Below are 15,991 nucleotides of genomic sequence, written 5' to 3'. Positions count from 1 at the left end.
AAGTCCTCAGCCAATGATCAGCCTTTCTCAGACAGGATAGAGGATTGCAGGCAAGCATGGTGATGGATGGAAGTGGCAGTAGTGCAAAGTTTCCCAACTGACTCAGACAGATGTTTAGCAAAATCTTTCTGAAGCTGGGTGAGAGCAACAACTTCTGCCTGCAACGCTCTAGGAAGGTGCTGATCTTCTTGTAGCAGATTATCAAAGTAAGGTAAAATCTTTGTCCATATGAAAGATTGGTATGAACTCGTGTACATTGCATTGTGGGCCATGCGGGTAAACAGGTCTGCAGAAACATTGACTTTCTTTCCCATACAGTCAATCCTTTTCTCCTCTTTATCAGCTGGAGTTAAAGATACTGAGCTATATCTGCCACCACAGTGTTTGGTTTGCACAGGTGGGTCACTCAATCTGGCCCAGTTAAATCAATTCTGTACGAGGACTCCACCCTTTTAGGGATTGCAGGAACAGCAGCTGGGGACAAGTCTGGCACCTTGGTCAATTTAACCAGATAACGTAAAGCAGATAGAGTCATTGTTGAAGGAGGCTCCTGTTCCTCCGAAGAAAAGAGAGCTCCTCCACAGGGGCAGGGGGATTGGGAGCAGGAAGGTCTAAGGCTCTTATCATTCTAATCATCAAGGAATGGTGGGTTACATACCTGTGACCATCTTTTTCGAGTGGTGCTCTGTGAATTCACACATGTGGAGTGACTGCGGCTATGCAGGCATCAACAGAAACTTCCCGAGTTTAAACTTTTCAAGTTTTGGCGGTAACCCTGCCCAATCCCCGGCAGGGCATAAAAGGCGCCCCGTGCGCACGCTCTGCAGTTCTCTACACCACAAGGCAGTGAGAAAGGAGGAGGTTTGTCAGAGGGGAGGCTGGGCGGGTTTGTGTGAATTCACAGAGTACCACTTGAAGAAAGATGGTCACAGGTATATAACACCATTTTTTTCCTGGTCTCTGTGAATGCACACATGTGGAGACTAGCAAGCTAGGGTCCCGGAGGCAGGAAGAACAAACCGACCCTCTTTGAAAGGACCAAAACAAGGCTTATTGTGAAAAAGACAGTAATAAACAATAAAGGACATACCGTCCCAATAGTTATGGAATGCAAAGCACCCACTGGCCCAACAGGCCCTCAGTTCAACATGAACTGCATACCTACATAACATTGAGGTAGCAAACTTGTGTAGAACATCACATTTTGAAAACCACAGTGCCTGTGGCTCGGGCACGGTACCAAAAAATCATACACAACTCACTGTAATCATTCACAATGCTTAATAAAAACAAGCATTGGACTTTAAGAGTGGAGAAACATTACAGAGCCTTGTAGGGCTCTCTTTTGAGTTCAAAACATTCACCCATGGCCATCCTTGAGTGGGCTGGCATGACATACAGATAAACATGACATGACAAGTGAAACAAACAACATCAGTTCAGATCGAACATCTACCTGGGTACTCAGGAGAGGCACAACATATGCAAAAAAAATTGACACTCAGTACACCTGAAACGTAATGGGCCCCGGAAGGTGATAGAGTTCATAGGGGGCAGGAGGAAAGGACCAACCGGCCAAAGGCGGTATCCTTCCTAAGCCTAGTGTCCAATCTATAATGGGAGACAAAAGTCAAGGGATTGGACCAAATGGCTGCCTTACATATCGAGTCCAAGGGAATGCCCTTTAAAAAAGATTTCGAAGCTGCCATGGCTCTAGTTGATCGGGCCCGAACGACCGGCGGAAGTTGGTGGTGAGCCAGCTCATGACACAGTTCAATGGTCGACGCAAAGTCCACAAATAGCTTTGGGGTCCTACGGGATCAAGAAGTTCTGTCACGGTAAAACAGAGCCCTCCGGATTCCAAGGAGATGCATCCTCCTCTCTGTCAGGGTGGACGGAGTCTGAAAAAACGATGGAAGGACAATGTCCTCATTCACGTGAAATGGAGAGACCACCTTTGGCAGAAAAGAAATGTCCATGCGGAGAACTGCTCTGTCCGCATGAAAAAGCAAATAAGGTTCGTCAACCCGCAAGTTCAGAAGGGCAGAGGTAATTGCAACTAAAAAGACAACCTTCCAGAATAGCAGCTGAAGGTTGGTCATCGCCAACAGCTCGAACAGTGGTACTATCAGCCAGGAAAGAACAAGGTTAAGGCTCCAACCAGGGTTTGGGGGATGGACCAGAAGGTGTAGATTGTTGTACCCCTTCAGGAACATTTTCACCATGGGTCTGTGGAACAGGGACGTCCCTCCACGCTGCTGGATGTGCTAGGAGGTGGCTGTCAGAAAGGATTTCAGGGACAACAGGGACAGGTTGCGCTCAGCCAGGGAGAGCAGCAACTCGAGGACTGTCGGTATCGACAGTGGGAAGGTCTGGTCACCTCGGTGTAGAAGAAAACTCTGGAATTGGGCAAAGCAAGAAGCGAAAGCCTTGACTGCCGGCTTGTTGGCTGCCGGCTTGTGGGCAGCCAGCAAGATGGACCGCAGGGCCAGTCATAGTGCCGTCAGAGCTGGATTCACCATGCCGTCAGGTTGAGGGAGGGAAGGTTCCCTTGTGAGAAGGTCTTGCCGTGGGGGAAACACCCTGTTTCAACCATTGGAGAGTTATAGAAGAAGAGGGTACCAAGCCTGTCTCAACCACGCCGGGGCCACCAATATGCAATCGGCCTGGGACATCTGGATACTCTCGACCACCCTGAGGATGGGGGGAAATGGAGGGAAGAGGTAGAGGAATTCCTTCGACCAGCCCAGAAGCATCGCATCGCCAAGGCAGCCCGATGCCGCATTCGGGGGAAGGCACATTCCGTATCGAGGGAGTTGAGCATTTGTCGGTGAGGCGAAATGGTCGACGTCTGCCCAACCCCATTTGTCAAACAGCTTCGCAAGTTCTTCTGGAGCATCATCTACTTGTGGAAGGATGAGCGGGTTCGATTGAGGAAGTCAGCCTCGATGTTCTGAGCGCCTGGAAGATGCAGTGCCGAGATTGATGTCGAGTGGGCCATGCACCATTCCCAAAGGGCCATGGAGAGCACTAGTAGTTTTCTGGAGCCTGTCCGCCCTGCTTGTTCACATAATACATGGCCACCATGTTGTCCGTGAAGATTTGTATCATTTTTTTGGTGACTAGAGGGGTGAATGCCCTCAAAAACTTGAAAATGGCTAGTAACTCTAGATAGCTGATATGGTGAGACCTCTCATACAGTCACCACAGGTCTTGGATGGAGAGTTCTCTTGTATGGCACCCCCAGGTAAACAGTGATGCGTTCGTAATCAGGGTGAGAATTGGGTGTGTGGGGTGGAAGGGAATCGCAGCACAGACATGGTGTCGAGACATCCACCATCGAAGAGACACCCGTACCAACGTCGGTACCAAAAGGACTTTGGAGTTGTGATCTCGAACCGGATTGAAGAGGTCCAGGAACCATTGCTGAAGGGGACGGAATCGGAGCCTGGCCAGCGGGGTCACCATGACTGTAGATGCCATGTGGCCAAGGAGCACTTCAATGCACTTGGCTGTAGACATCCGGGTCTGTTTGCACCGCCGGACTTCATGCTGGAGCACTCGGAATCTGGCCTCGGGAAGTCACAATGCCTCACCTCGGGAAGGGAGACAGTCTCTGTCCGTGAATCGAACATGGCGCCAATAAATTTTATGATGGTCATTGAAATCAAGTGTGACTTTTGCACATTTAATTGCAGACCAAGGCTTTTGAGGAAGGTCAGCGTGGTTTCTATCTGCGACCTCAGGACCGTGGGGGATTGAGCAGCCAGCAACCAGTCGTCCAGGTATGGAAAAACCTGGATTTTCTGCTTCCTGAGGTAGGCTGCCACTACCGACATGCATTTTGTGAAAGTCCTTGGCGCGCTTACCAGGTTGAAAGAAAGAATGTTGAACTGGTAGGTTTGACCGTTGACTTGAAAGGAAAGAAAATGCCTGTGAAATTGGCAGATGGACAGATGGAAGTATGCGTCTCAGAGATCGACTGATGCAAAGAAGTCCCCCGCTCGGAGAAGAGGAAGTATGGATGACACCGTCACCATTCTGAACTTTTGAGTCTTTATGAAAGAGTTGAGATTTCTCAGGTCGAGAATTGGGCAGAGGGGGCCGTCTGGTTTTGGAACAGTGAAGTACCGTGAAAAGAAAGCCTGCCAGTTCAAGTATGCTGGAGAGGGAGAAATGCCCCTTTTGAAGCAAGAAGTTGACCTCTATCAAGATTGGCAAGGAAGGCTCGGTGCCAACAATGAGACCTGTTGGTGGGAGCTCTTCGAATTCCAACGCATAACTGTCTTTGACAACCTTGAGCACCCATGCCTCTGAGTTGATTAGTTGCCAGGCATTGATGAAGTGCATCAGGCAGTCCCTGAACAGTTGGTGAGGTGGTCAGGGAAAGGGTGGCTGGGTGGAGAAAGGCAGCGTGATGGTAACATCTGTATTTGAGATGGAGGCAGTATTATCCTGCAGGGCATCAAACACGACATCGGGGGTCATTATTTCCTGATGTGTGTCAAGAGTGAGAATGGTGCGGTTGTTGAGAGCGGTGTTGCTGCTGCTGTGCTTGTGGGTTCGGCAGTGACTGAAGATTCTGCCGGTATGGATACTGATGGTATGGTTGGCCATACTGATGCTGGGTATGCTGGTACCAGCATGTTATCTGTGCTTGAGATTGATTTTCAATACCACACTTTGCCGCCAGCAGCTTAAAGTCTTGATTGGTCTTTAGCTTACCTTCAGTGGGAGATCTTCTATGACCTGCCTGGATGAGGTCAAGAGTCCTGTGAAGTATAATTGATATAGTGCAATATAGCAATATTTAAAACTGATATTGTACTATGTTAATAATATATTGTATGTATATATACCTTGTAAGCCGCTCTGAGTCCCCTTCGGGGTGAGAAGGGCAGCATATAAATGTCGTAAATAAATAAATAAATAAATAACCAGGCGTGCCGCCTGATGGCAATTGCATGGGCAATCATTTTGCCCATGGTGTCACCAGTATATTTAGCCATCTGGATCTGATGATGCGCCAGAGTTGGCTTCCTAAGCCAGGGTAATGAGGATGGTGCAGTCTTCCTCTAATATCCGCCGGAAGAAGGGAAGGGCTTTTCCCCACAGAATTTGCTGGTATGTCCCCATAAACGCACTGTAGTTGGCCATTCTGGTGAGAAGATCTGCCTCGTCTGTCTCATTGAGCGAGGCTTTGATGGAAGTTTCTTCCCTTTTGAGGTCGAACGGCCCAAAGAAGTTGGGGCCACCAAGATCGATGCCAAGGACGGGCCTGCCGAAGATGGACCCGCCGAGGTCGACGCCGAGGTAGGTGCTGCTGACACCGATGTCAAAGGGGCCAAGGTTTGCTGGTACAAGACAATTACAATGAGCCTGGTTCTTACGGGATTGGGCTGTCAGTGCTTAGCAGTGATGGCAAGAAGTCACAATATGGCCTTGCTGAGGCAGAGAAGGTACTTTGAATGCTTGTCAGCATCGGGAATCTTTTGAGAACACTGCATACAGTGTTTAAATCGAGTTATTGACATAGTGAGAAAGTTCTGATGCGAGCCTTGCAGCGGAAAAACAGGAACCGCGGAGCGTGAGGTGCCTTTTATGCCCTGCTGGGGATTGGGCGAGGTTATCGCCAAAACTTGAAAAGTTTAAACTGGGAAGTTTCTGTTGGTGCCTGTGCAGGTGCAGTCACTCCACGTGTGTGCATTCACAGAGACCACGAAGAAAAAACAAATTTAAAATCCTCTGAGGGCAAGGTCTCTGGGTCGGTTCCTTTAGGTTGCTTTGCTATTTCAGGAGCGTACTCCGAGCAATTGGTCATCTAATTGTATTATTTTGCTTTGGGACATTCCAGAGTCCAATGGCACTGCACCCATGCTAATTCTGGATACATCCGGTAAAGGAGGAGGAGGCAGATGAGCTGCTTGAGGGAGTGGATTGGCCAGCCACTGTGTGTCCAACAGGATTTGTGAAGCCACATGATGTGCACTTTGAGGAGCAACAAGGCAAGCCCCTGGTATGGAGGGTAGTTGAGCCCTCTGTGGCAGTCCCACAGAGGGTGAAAGACCAAGGGCCAGCCTCACAGACTGAGATGGTATGGGGGAGAGACAGAAGGGCCAAGATAAATGTCCTGGCCCTGAGGTGTCAATTGCCAGTATCCTTGGTAGGATGAATGGCTGGGAGGGCCTGCAACATATCATTCCCACCAGGAGTATGAGCGGGAATAGCATGCACGTGGATTGCTCCTCCTTTATGGTCTTCAAGGAGGAGGAAGAGGAAGATGAACACAAGCCCAATCTGCTCCGCATCGAGCAGAAACGGCAGCATTGGTATCTGGAAGAGCGCCGCTGGGGCCGCAAGGGAGGATGTGTGACGCACCGTGGCAAGTTCAGGGATCCCATTGCTCCCGGCAGAAATGACCCCAATGGTGGGAGCAGAGCCAACACTGGGGCCTTGAACTCCTGATATTGCCCTTCCTGTATGGAAGGGGCTGGCTGGGATTGCGAGGAGAGCGTTGGCATTGATGGTGCTGCCCCAGCATCGGGAGCTTCCGCCTAGCTCCGCAGATGCACTGACAGCATCTCTGAGGCCAGAGAGGGGCTGCGTCTTGGTCACATTCAGGGGGGAATTCGCCCCCACCCAGTGCTGTGGACTGAGCTACTGCCAGAGGTGGAGGAGCAGCAGAGCCAGTTGGCGTTGCTCTCTTGAGCAAACCTGGCTGTACCAAAGAGGCCTCATGGCCTGAGAGGCACTGTGGGGGTGCCTCAAGCCTGACAGGCATTCCTGGGGCTTGGCTCTTTTGGATTTCTTTTTGCACGGCCATGAAGATTGAGCGCCAGAAGCCATCAAAGGTAAGCCAGTAACCCCAGTAGGAATGGGAGCCCGTGAATGGAGCTTGGACTGAGCCAAGGGAGGCAAAAGAGCCTGTTCGTACAAGGCAGCTTTTAGCCGGGACACCCGTTTTTTTCTCGTCTGGGGTGTAAACTCCAAGCAGATAGAACATAATTGGGACAAATGCCCCTCTCCCAAGCACATAAGGCAGAGGGTGTGGGCATCGTTATCTTGAAAGTTATTCAGGCATGAGGCACAGTGCTTAAAGCTGTAGCAGCCAACATTTCGAAAAGACAGTTAAAGGGAAATACTCAAGTGGAAGTCCAGTCAGCAGTCTGCATTGGGAGTGTAGAATGGGGGAAAACATGAGGCAATCCGAGTCAAGCAATAAGGCAGTCCAAAAAAACCCCAAAAAACCAAGTCAAGCAATGAGAGGATTTCTGAGCTGCTGCTGAAGCAGCAGATAGAAAAAACTGGAGCAGTAAACCCTCCCACTGGCTATACAGACTCTCTAGAACAGTGTTTTTCAACCTGGGGGTCGGGACCCTGGGGGGGGGGGGGTCACGAGGGGGTGTCAGAGGGGTTGCCAAAGACAGTATTTTTTGTTAGTAGTGGTTCAGAATGCTCTTTGATTGTAATAAATCCCAGCAACTAAAACTCCCAAATGTCAAGGGCTATCTTCCCCAAACCACATGTCCACATTTGGGCATATTGAGTATTTGTGCCGAGTTTGGTCCAGATGCATCATTGTTTTGAGTCCACAGTGCTGGCTGGATGGAAGTGAACTATAACTCCAAAACCCAAGGTCAATGCCCACCAAACCCTTCTGTTGGTCATGGGAGTTCTGTGTGCCAAGTTTGGTTCAATTCCATTGTTGGTGGAGTTCAGAATGCTCTTTGATATTGTAGGTGAACTATAAATCCCAGCAACCATAACTTCCAAATGACAAAATCAATCCTTCCCTCAACCCCACCAGTATTCAAATTTGGGTGTATCGAGTATTTATGTCAAATGAATGAAAATGCATCCTGCATATTGGATATTTACAAGATACCATATGCGTGATTCACAGTTGATCATGACCGAGAATTACACCTGCTGATAGACTTTACAAACTAGCTGGCATTGCCCCCTTGATGTGTGATGGGAAGTTGCTGCCAATTGTAACTGAAGTAAGGTTTAACATTGTGAGTCACCCACCTCATAGCTATCAGCCCAGTAGACTTACATTTCAAAAAGGTTTCACGAGAACCACCACTCTTCTTAATGCTTCCCTGGCAACAGCAAGAGCATCCCTCTGGACAGCTAAACCAGGCAATCCCAACTGGATGGCCCTCCATGAGGGTCTGCCTCCATGGGCAAAGCAAGAATGGGCAACTTGGAATGGGCAGATCAAAAGGGAACCTGGCAAAATGGCCCTACATGGAACAGCGATTCTCAACCTGTGGGTCCCCAGGTATTTTGGCCTACAACTCCCAAAAATCCCAGCCAGTTTACTAGCTGTTAGGATTTCTGGGAGCTGAAAGCCAAAACATCTGGGGATCCACAGGTTGAGAACTACTGACCTAGAAGAATCCTCCACCTTGTGCGACTATGGAACTTAAAAACAACTCCACACTTGTACACTTTCCCACAATGCCCTGTCTCATGCACAGAAGAAGAACTGTTCAAAGCTACAGACAAGGTGGTCGCTGTTGCCCATTTTTAGTCTAAAACTATTTAGCTGCTTGTGCTTTCTTTACTTTATCAGTTTTAAACTTATTTGTTTATACAATACTTTTGACACAAAATAAATACTGTCTGTCTGTCTGTCTATCTATCTATCTATCTATCTATCTATCTATCTATCTCCATCGATCTAGCTATCTATCTAGTTTAATCAACTTTTTCCATGTTTTTATAATAGAACCAATTAGGAAATGATATTAATAACCCAGGAACAAAAATCGTGTTAGAGAGTGCTCTTGATCTATTTATCTATATATCCACCTATCAATATCTATCAATCGATCTATCTATCTAGTTCAATAAACTTTTTTTTCCATGTTTTTATGATAGAACCAATTAGGAAATGATATTTATAACCCAAGAGAAAAATTGTATTACAGAGTGATAACTCATTTTAACCGATACTTTGTTTTGGCCAGGTTTCTAGGTTTGCTGCTCAGGTCTGGTCAGTACCTCTCCTCCAGATTGCTAATGCTGAAAAGGTCCTGAATCCAAAGAGACAAGCAAAGCCATGATCCCTTCTAGTCTTACCTGCCGTGACACCATTCTGCAGGGATCCCTCGTAGAAGATGTTTGAAGGAAAGGCGCTCAGGGCCGGGTGCATGCGGTATTGGACCTGGAGGCGGATGGGCCGTATGCCTAGCACCACCAGCCGCTCAAAGAGGGACTGCGACAGGCCGGCTTTGGCTGCCTTCTTGCACATCACCACCGGGCCAAGCTGGCAGTGGTCACCCACGAGTATCAGCTATGAAGAAAATGACTTATATATCAGCAGTGGAGAACCAGCTTCACATAGACAGACAGACAAATAATGTAACTCAGGTCAAGTCGGCCACTCACTATGGAAAACCTCAAGACCTTTGATTCCTGGGTTGAATGCAAATCTCAGAGTTCTAGTTCAAGTTGGACATTTATGTGCCTTTGCGGGGAATCCCATCAACCCCCAACAGTCCTCTCTGCAAGCTATGTCTCGGGCTGAACATGCCATGCCTTTGAAGTCCTTCTTACATTCTCCACAGCCTTGTGGAAAATGTTTAGAACTTGCTATGTTTTGAGATTATGATGCTGTGCTCTCCTGTTATATCCATACCATAATACCATAATGAAATTACAAATATTAGGTATTTCACATAGCCCTAGAGCCAATGGGAATTAGAAGTTAGGAGTTAGATTATGACCAGCTGCCATTGACAGTTGGTTGGAGACTGTGGCATTTCTTTTGCTGTCTGTGCCCCTGTTCAGAAGAGTTCACCTCACTTTCTGTCCCTGTGAGAATTGGATTTTGGAAAATTGTTGTGGAAACTAGGATTAGGGATAAAGCTTCAGTGAAGGCACTTTTCCCCCATGATAATAACTTCCAAGAGCGGATTTTCCTTCCAAGAGGTAGATTCCTCTTGCTTCCTGTTTTCTCACCCCCGTTCTTTACTATGATGTTTGTAACTCAGGGACTGCCAGTAGTGTTTTCAATCAAATTCTTCCATTTTCAAATGGGACACACTAAGGTCTGCAGCTGACCAAGGCTCAAAATGGCAAGCCTAAAAGAAAATGCAGTGGCTTCAAAACCAGTTGTGGCCTCAAAAGACGGCCTTACCCGAGCAGGGTGGGTGAGTGTCCTACCTGCTTTGCCCCCAGGACCACTGGCACCATGCACTCAGGTTCTGTGGCCTGGGTGCTCTCATCAATCAGGATGGAGCGGAACTGCATCTTGGCCAGCCGCGGGTCACCAGCTCCCACACAAGTGCAGCAAATAACGTCTGCATTCTGTGGGCAGGACACAAACGTCAGGAGCAGACCCAGACATGTGGACCCTCCTTTACCACCCCTGACTCATTAAAAGACCCCCAGAAGGCTACAGATATATATCACATGGCTTGGTCTACCCCCAGGGGTTTGTGAGAAGATGAGAGCACCTCTCTCGTACCACATTTGGCAACCCACCTGGCCCAACCTTGTGTGAGATAAGAGTGAAAAGGCGTGTGTACCATGAGCAATTCCCGCTCGGCTGTCCTTTTCAGGGCCCGGTAGCGCTTCTCATCGACAGAGGACAGCTCTCCAGTCTCATCTTTCAGCTGCTGCAGCTTTTGGAGCTCAGGTATACTGCAAAACCAACACACCAAGAGAACCCATGAGTGGCTGTACAAGACATCTAACTGTCCAGGAGTACTCTGCAATGAAGCCACATCTGAGAGAATGGGTTGTCTGCAAGGATGTTGCCTGGAGGATGCCTAGATGTTTTACCATCCTGTGGAAGGCTTCTCTCATATCCACTCATGAAAATCTGAAGCTGACAGACAAGAGTTCACCCCTCTCCCTGGATTCGATCTGCTGACCTTTCGGTCAGCAGTCCTGCCAGCACAAGGGTTTAACCCATTGTGCCACCAGAGAGCTCGGTGCTAAAGGAGTTGTACTCTGGTGAGGCACCAGTCCTTTTTGGCAGAGAAGTCTAAAGGCCTTGTGAAACTACAACTCCCATAGTCTTGAGTCATGGCAGTTGAAGGGATGTAAAACTGCATTAATTCAACAGTGCAGATGCATCTTGAGACACTGAAAATAGTTCCTGAGAACTCTGATATTTGCCCCTGTTTTTATATAACACTCAGCTGAAGTTTGAAGCTACTGCAATGGGGACTCAAGGAAAATATAATATGGGGCAGAATTGTTATTTAAAAGACCATGCTCTCATTTGATTCCATTTCTCCATATACCTGTATCCCTGAATTAGATGAAGAGAGATACATCCCTCTCAGATATTTCACAACATTCAGCATTTTCTTCCACAAACAAAACAATTGACAAATGTCTTGAGTTCTTGAAAGCTTTGTAATCTGTGCTTTAGCCAATTTGTTTCCTATTATGGATCTTCTCTTTCATGGTGTCCAAATGTATGCCTTGTCTAGAGGCAAAAGCAGTGCCAGGGAAACTGCATATTCTTTTGAACTTCAACTGCCAAAATATGGGCATGCGATTTGAGAGACAGACAGTACAACTCCCGGAACGCCAAAGTCTCCTTTCCCCTGGAAAAGCACAGAGGCTTCAACCTTTTCTAATATTTAAGATCTTGACCAGGAAGTGCTTACGGACAACAGGCTCCTTGGCTAGGAAATGGAACAAGAGGGCCTCCCCATGGCAAGAGTTTTTGCCTTCAGAAAGCCGGAGATCAAAGTTCTGTGCACTTCTATGTTATTGTTATTCCACTGTATTAAAGACATTAAATGCTTGCCTATCTATGTATGTTGTAATCCGCTCTGTGTCCCCTTGGGGAAATAGAGCGGAATATAAATAAAGTGTTGTTGTCGTTCACCTAAATCCAGAGTGCACTATGCACCCAAACAATGATGGATCTGGACCAAACCTGGCACACAGAATCCTCATGATTAACTCAACCTACTGGAAGGGTTTGAGGGGACTGACTCACCATAGTGGGAGTTGCAGTTTTACCCTGCAGCCAGAGAGCAAACTGAATCCCACCCATGAAGCATCTAGAGCAAACTTGCCCAACATAACAAACTTTAAGTGCTGATGGAGTTCCTTGGGGTTGACCTGTGTGATGTGAGTTGTAGTTCACCCACAACCTTATACATTTTGTACAATTAAAAATTGACTTCTGCTAATTACCTGGGCAACGGCGGGTACCCAAGCTAGTAAATAACAACAACAACAACAACAACAACAACAACATCAATAAGAATAGCAACAATAATATCTTGGGGACTCCCATTCAGGTAACAGGAAGATGTAGTTTAGCACCCAAAACCAAGATCAAAAGAGACATCACAACATAACAACAACAACAACAACAACAACAACAACATCAATAAGAATAGCAACAATAATATCTTGGGGACTCCCATTCAGGTAACAGGAAGATGTAGTTTAGCACCCAAAACCAAGATCAAAAGAGACATCACAACATATCAACAACAACAACAACAACAACTTCTTGCAGGGATCATTCAGGGATCAGGAAGACATAGGTTAGCACCCAAAAATGTAGATAAAAAAAGACATAATAATAACAATAATTAAATGGTGTCTCATACTAGAGAGAGCACTTTGAATCAGTCTTGGATTGAAACACTGTTCCCAGGGGATTCTTGGGGAAAATGTAGTGGAATAGCAGCCAAGGCCCCAGGAATCGAATGTGGTGGACAGCAGAGAATCCACAGAGGGAAGCAGACAGAACAGAGGTATCATTGTGGCCCTCCAATTCCTAGAAGCCCTAAGCAGCTTGTCCAATGGATAGGAATCTGGGGAAAGCATCCCAAAAAACACTGCGGCCTCACCTGTCCATATTCCTGATTTGGTTGTGCAGGGCCAGGAAGGAAACAGGTGAGTCGATGGCTTCACGGCTCTTGGCGCAAAGCCGGACTACCTTCAGCCCTGTCTGGTGGATCTTCTCCGTCAGCTGGTCCACGGCGATGTTACTCGGAGCGCAGACAAGTACAGGCCTAGTGGAGGGGGATAAAAGAGAGAGCAAAGGGATTGGGTCTAGACCCCAATTGTGATGCCCACTGCAAGTAGACCTGTTGTGGGTTCTGCAAGAACAAAATCAAACACCAAATTTCAAAGCCAAACAGAAACATCCTCAGAGTTAAAGGGTGCACAAAATGACTGCAATGCCATTAAAGCAGTTGGAAAGATACTCAAACCGGAGAAGAAAGGGAAACCTGGGATGCTGAGGCCTAAAGTTTGGAGGAGGATGGACCATAGATGACCGAACTGGCAGTACCATCACTCACTTTCTGAGACCGCTGTGACCTTCGTCCAATGACTGATCAAGACCAAACTTGGCATACAGAACCCCCATGACACACTTTACGCCCTGGTTTGGTTTGGCCAAGGATGGACGATGGATGATGGGAATTGCAGTACCATCACACAATTCCTGAGACCACTGCAACCCTCATCCAATTACTGATCAAGACCAAACTTGGCACACAAAGCCCCCATGAACCCCTCTACAGCCCAGTGCTGTTTGCAAGAGGGCGGACGATGGATGATGGGACTTGCAGTACCTTCACACACTTCCTGAGACCACAGGGCCACTCACCCAAATACCAATAAAGACCAAACATGGCACAGAGAACCCCATGACCAATTCAACATTCTGGTGATGTTTGGGGGAGAACAGACTATGGATGATGGGACTTCAAGTACCTCCACACACTTCCCAAAACTGCTGCAATCCACATCTAATGACCAATCAAGACCAAACTTAGCACACAGAGCCCACATGACCCACCTTCATCCAATGACCAATAAAGACCAAACTTGGCACAGAGATCCCATGACCCACTCTACATTCTGGTGCAGTTTGAGGGAGGATGGCCCATGGATGATGGGACTTGCAATAGTTTAACTCACTACTGAATGAATGTTGACTACAGCAACATTCAACCAATTACCAATAAAGACCAAACTTGGCACACACAGCCCACATGACCCACTCTACATCCTACTGCAGTTTGGAGGAGGATGGACCATGGATGATGGAACTTGCAGTACCATCACCCACTTTCTGAGACCACTATGACCTTTGTCCGATGACTGATCAAGACCAAACTTGGCACAAAGAGCCCCCATAACACAGTCTACATCATGGTGTACTTTCTTTTTTTTTTTTAAAAAAAATTGTTTTTATTTAGAATAATGTGCTCCGAAGGGTGGAGCCGGATAGGAAAGAAGTAGAAAAAGTTAAGCTTACATTTTATGATATAAAAAGTCAGTATCCCTCGAGGATGAGGGGGAACTGTGTGTTTGAATGGGATAGGGGGGAAAACTCCGAGGGAGGGAGGAAGAAGAAAGGAAAAAAACGGGGGGGGGGGGGATGGGACAAAACATTAAGAAGGAAAGAGTAAGGAGGATAGGGGTGGGTAAGGGATGGGGAAATAGGTAGTTAAAAAAAGAACACGTAGATGACCCAAGGACTGGTCACTACAGAAAAAGTGTGCTTCCAAGGTCTCCAGGTCCGGACCTTTCCTTCAAGACTCTGTGTCTCGCGGTTTCCTTCTTTGTTTGGGCGACGGTTGTCTTCCTTCTTCTTTTGTGTTTTTATTTTGTTTTCAATTGTTTTGTTTTCTATTATTTTTATTATTGTGTGTTTTCTCCTTATTTTGTTTTGATTATTGTGTTCTTATTTTGTTTGTTTGATTGATTGATTGTTTATTTAATTTGTTTTTATTGTTATTTTATTGTTTTTTATTTTTGTTTCTTATTTTGTTGTTGTTACTGTTTTGTTTTTGTTTTTTTCCCTCTCACTGTGGTCTATGTATTTTTTGTTGTTTTCTCTTCCTGTCTTTATTTTCCATTTTGTTGTTGCTTATTTTTCGTCTAGTCTATGTTATTCTAAGAATGTTTATCTCCTTATTCTCCTGTTCCAGGAAATTTAGGAATTTATCCCAATTCGTCCCTTTTGTTTTGGACCTATTTTGTGACAACCTTTGGGTTAGTAAATCCATATTCATTATCTCTAAGGTTTTGACTGTCCACTGTTCTATCGTAGGTGGTTCTTTATCTTTCCAGAATTGTGCCAATTTTATTCTTGCTGCTGTTATCATCAAAAAGAAAAGTTTACTTGTGTTGCTGTCCATATCAAAATCGGTTAATCCCAGTAGAAAATACTCTGGCTTAAATTCGAATTTGGTTTGTAGGATTAGTTCCATTGTTTTGTGGATCTTATGCCAGAAAGTTTTGACTCTTTTGCACTTCCACCACATATGGAGGAAGTCTCCTTTCCGTTTATTACATTTCCAGCATTTTCTGTCCTTTTTTCCCTGACTGATTTTTGCCACTTGTGTTGGTGTTAGATACCATCTATAAAAAAGCTTTAGCCAGTTTTCCTTTAGATCGGTGGAATAGGTAAACTTTAACTTTCTTAACCATACCTCTTCCCACTTTGAAAAGCTTGTCGTGCGGCCTAGATCTTGGGCCCATTTTATCATCACGTGCTTCACCTGTTCCTCTTCCGTTGACCACTTTAGTAATTGTTGATATATTTTTTTGATTAATCTTGATTCTGTTTTTATTATCTTATCCCAGAAGACTTCTTCCGACTCAAAGCCCAGTTTTTTATCTTTTTCAAAATTTTCCTTTATTTGATAATAATGGAACCATGAGATGGCCGTGTCTGTTTGATTTATCTCCTCCTGGGATTTAAGTGTGATTTGTTGTCCTTTCCTTTTTATTACATGTCTGTATGTGAGCCAGTTCTCTCTAGGGACCTCTCTTCTATGGTCAGTTTCGCTGGGTGAGAACCAGAGAGGAGTTTTATTGTGAAACCTGTCCTTATATCTATTCCATATCTTAAGAAGGGCGGATCTTATGAAGTGGTCATTAAAATTCCTCTCCGTCTTAGCTTTCCCTCTCCATAAGTATTGGTGCCAATCTTTTACCAGTTCGTTTCCCTCTAGTGCTAGCAATTCTCTTTTTTCTA

General features: G+C 46.2%; 1 protein-coding gene across 9 annotated transcripts in view; it reads right to left on the bottom strand.

The window, feature by feature from the left end:
* The window catches only part of LOC137095328 (regulator of nonsense transcripts 1-like), a 479,058-nt gene that overhangs the window by 169,370 nt on the left and 293,697 nt on the right, over positions 1–15,991 (bottom strand). For all 9 annotated transcript variants that reach the window (XR_010908826.1, XM_067461836.1, XM_067461837.1 and 6 more), the window contains exons 12-15: positions 12,843–13,007; positions 10,542–10,656; positions 10,177–10,320; positions 9,091–9,304 (exon numbers count right to left, since the gene is read on the bottom strand). Coding sequence is in view for 8 of the 9 variants with exons in the window: in XM_067461836.1 (XP_067317937.1) it covers positions 9,091–9,304; positions 10,177–10,320; positions 10,542–10,656; positions 12,843–13,007 (638 nt within the window). In the remaining variant the exon portion in view is untranslated. The remainder of the gene's footprint in view (positions 1–9,090; positions 9,305–10,176; positions 10,321–10,541; positions 10,657–12,842; positions 13,008–15,991) is intronic.

Source organism: Anolis sagrei, chromosome Y, assembly GCF_037176765.1.
Source record: "Anolis sagrei isolate rAnoSag1 chromosome Y, rAnoSag1.mat, whole genome shotgun sequence".
NCBI classification, from domain to species: Eukaryota; Metazoa; Chordata; class Lepidosauria; order Squamata; family Dactyloidae; genus Anolis; species Anolis sagrei.
This window is presented reverse-complemented; position numbering and strand designations above follow the sequence as displayed.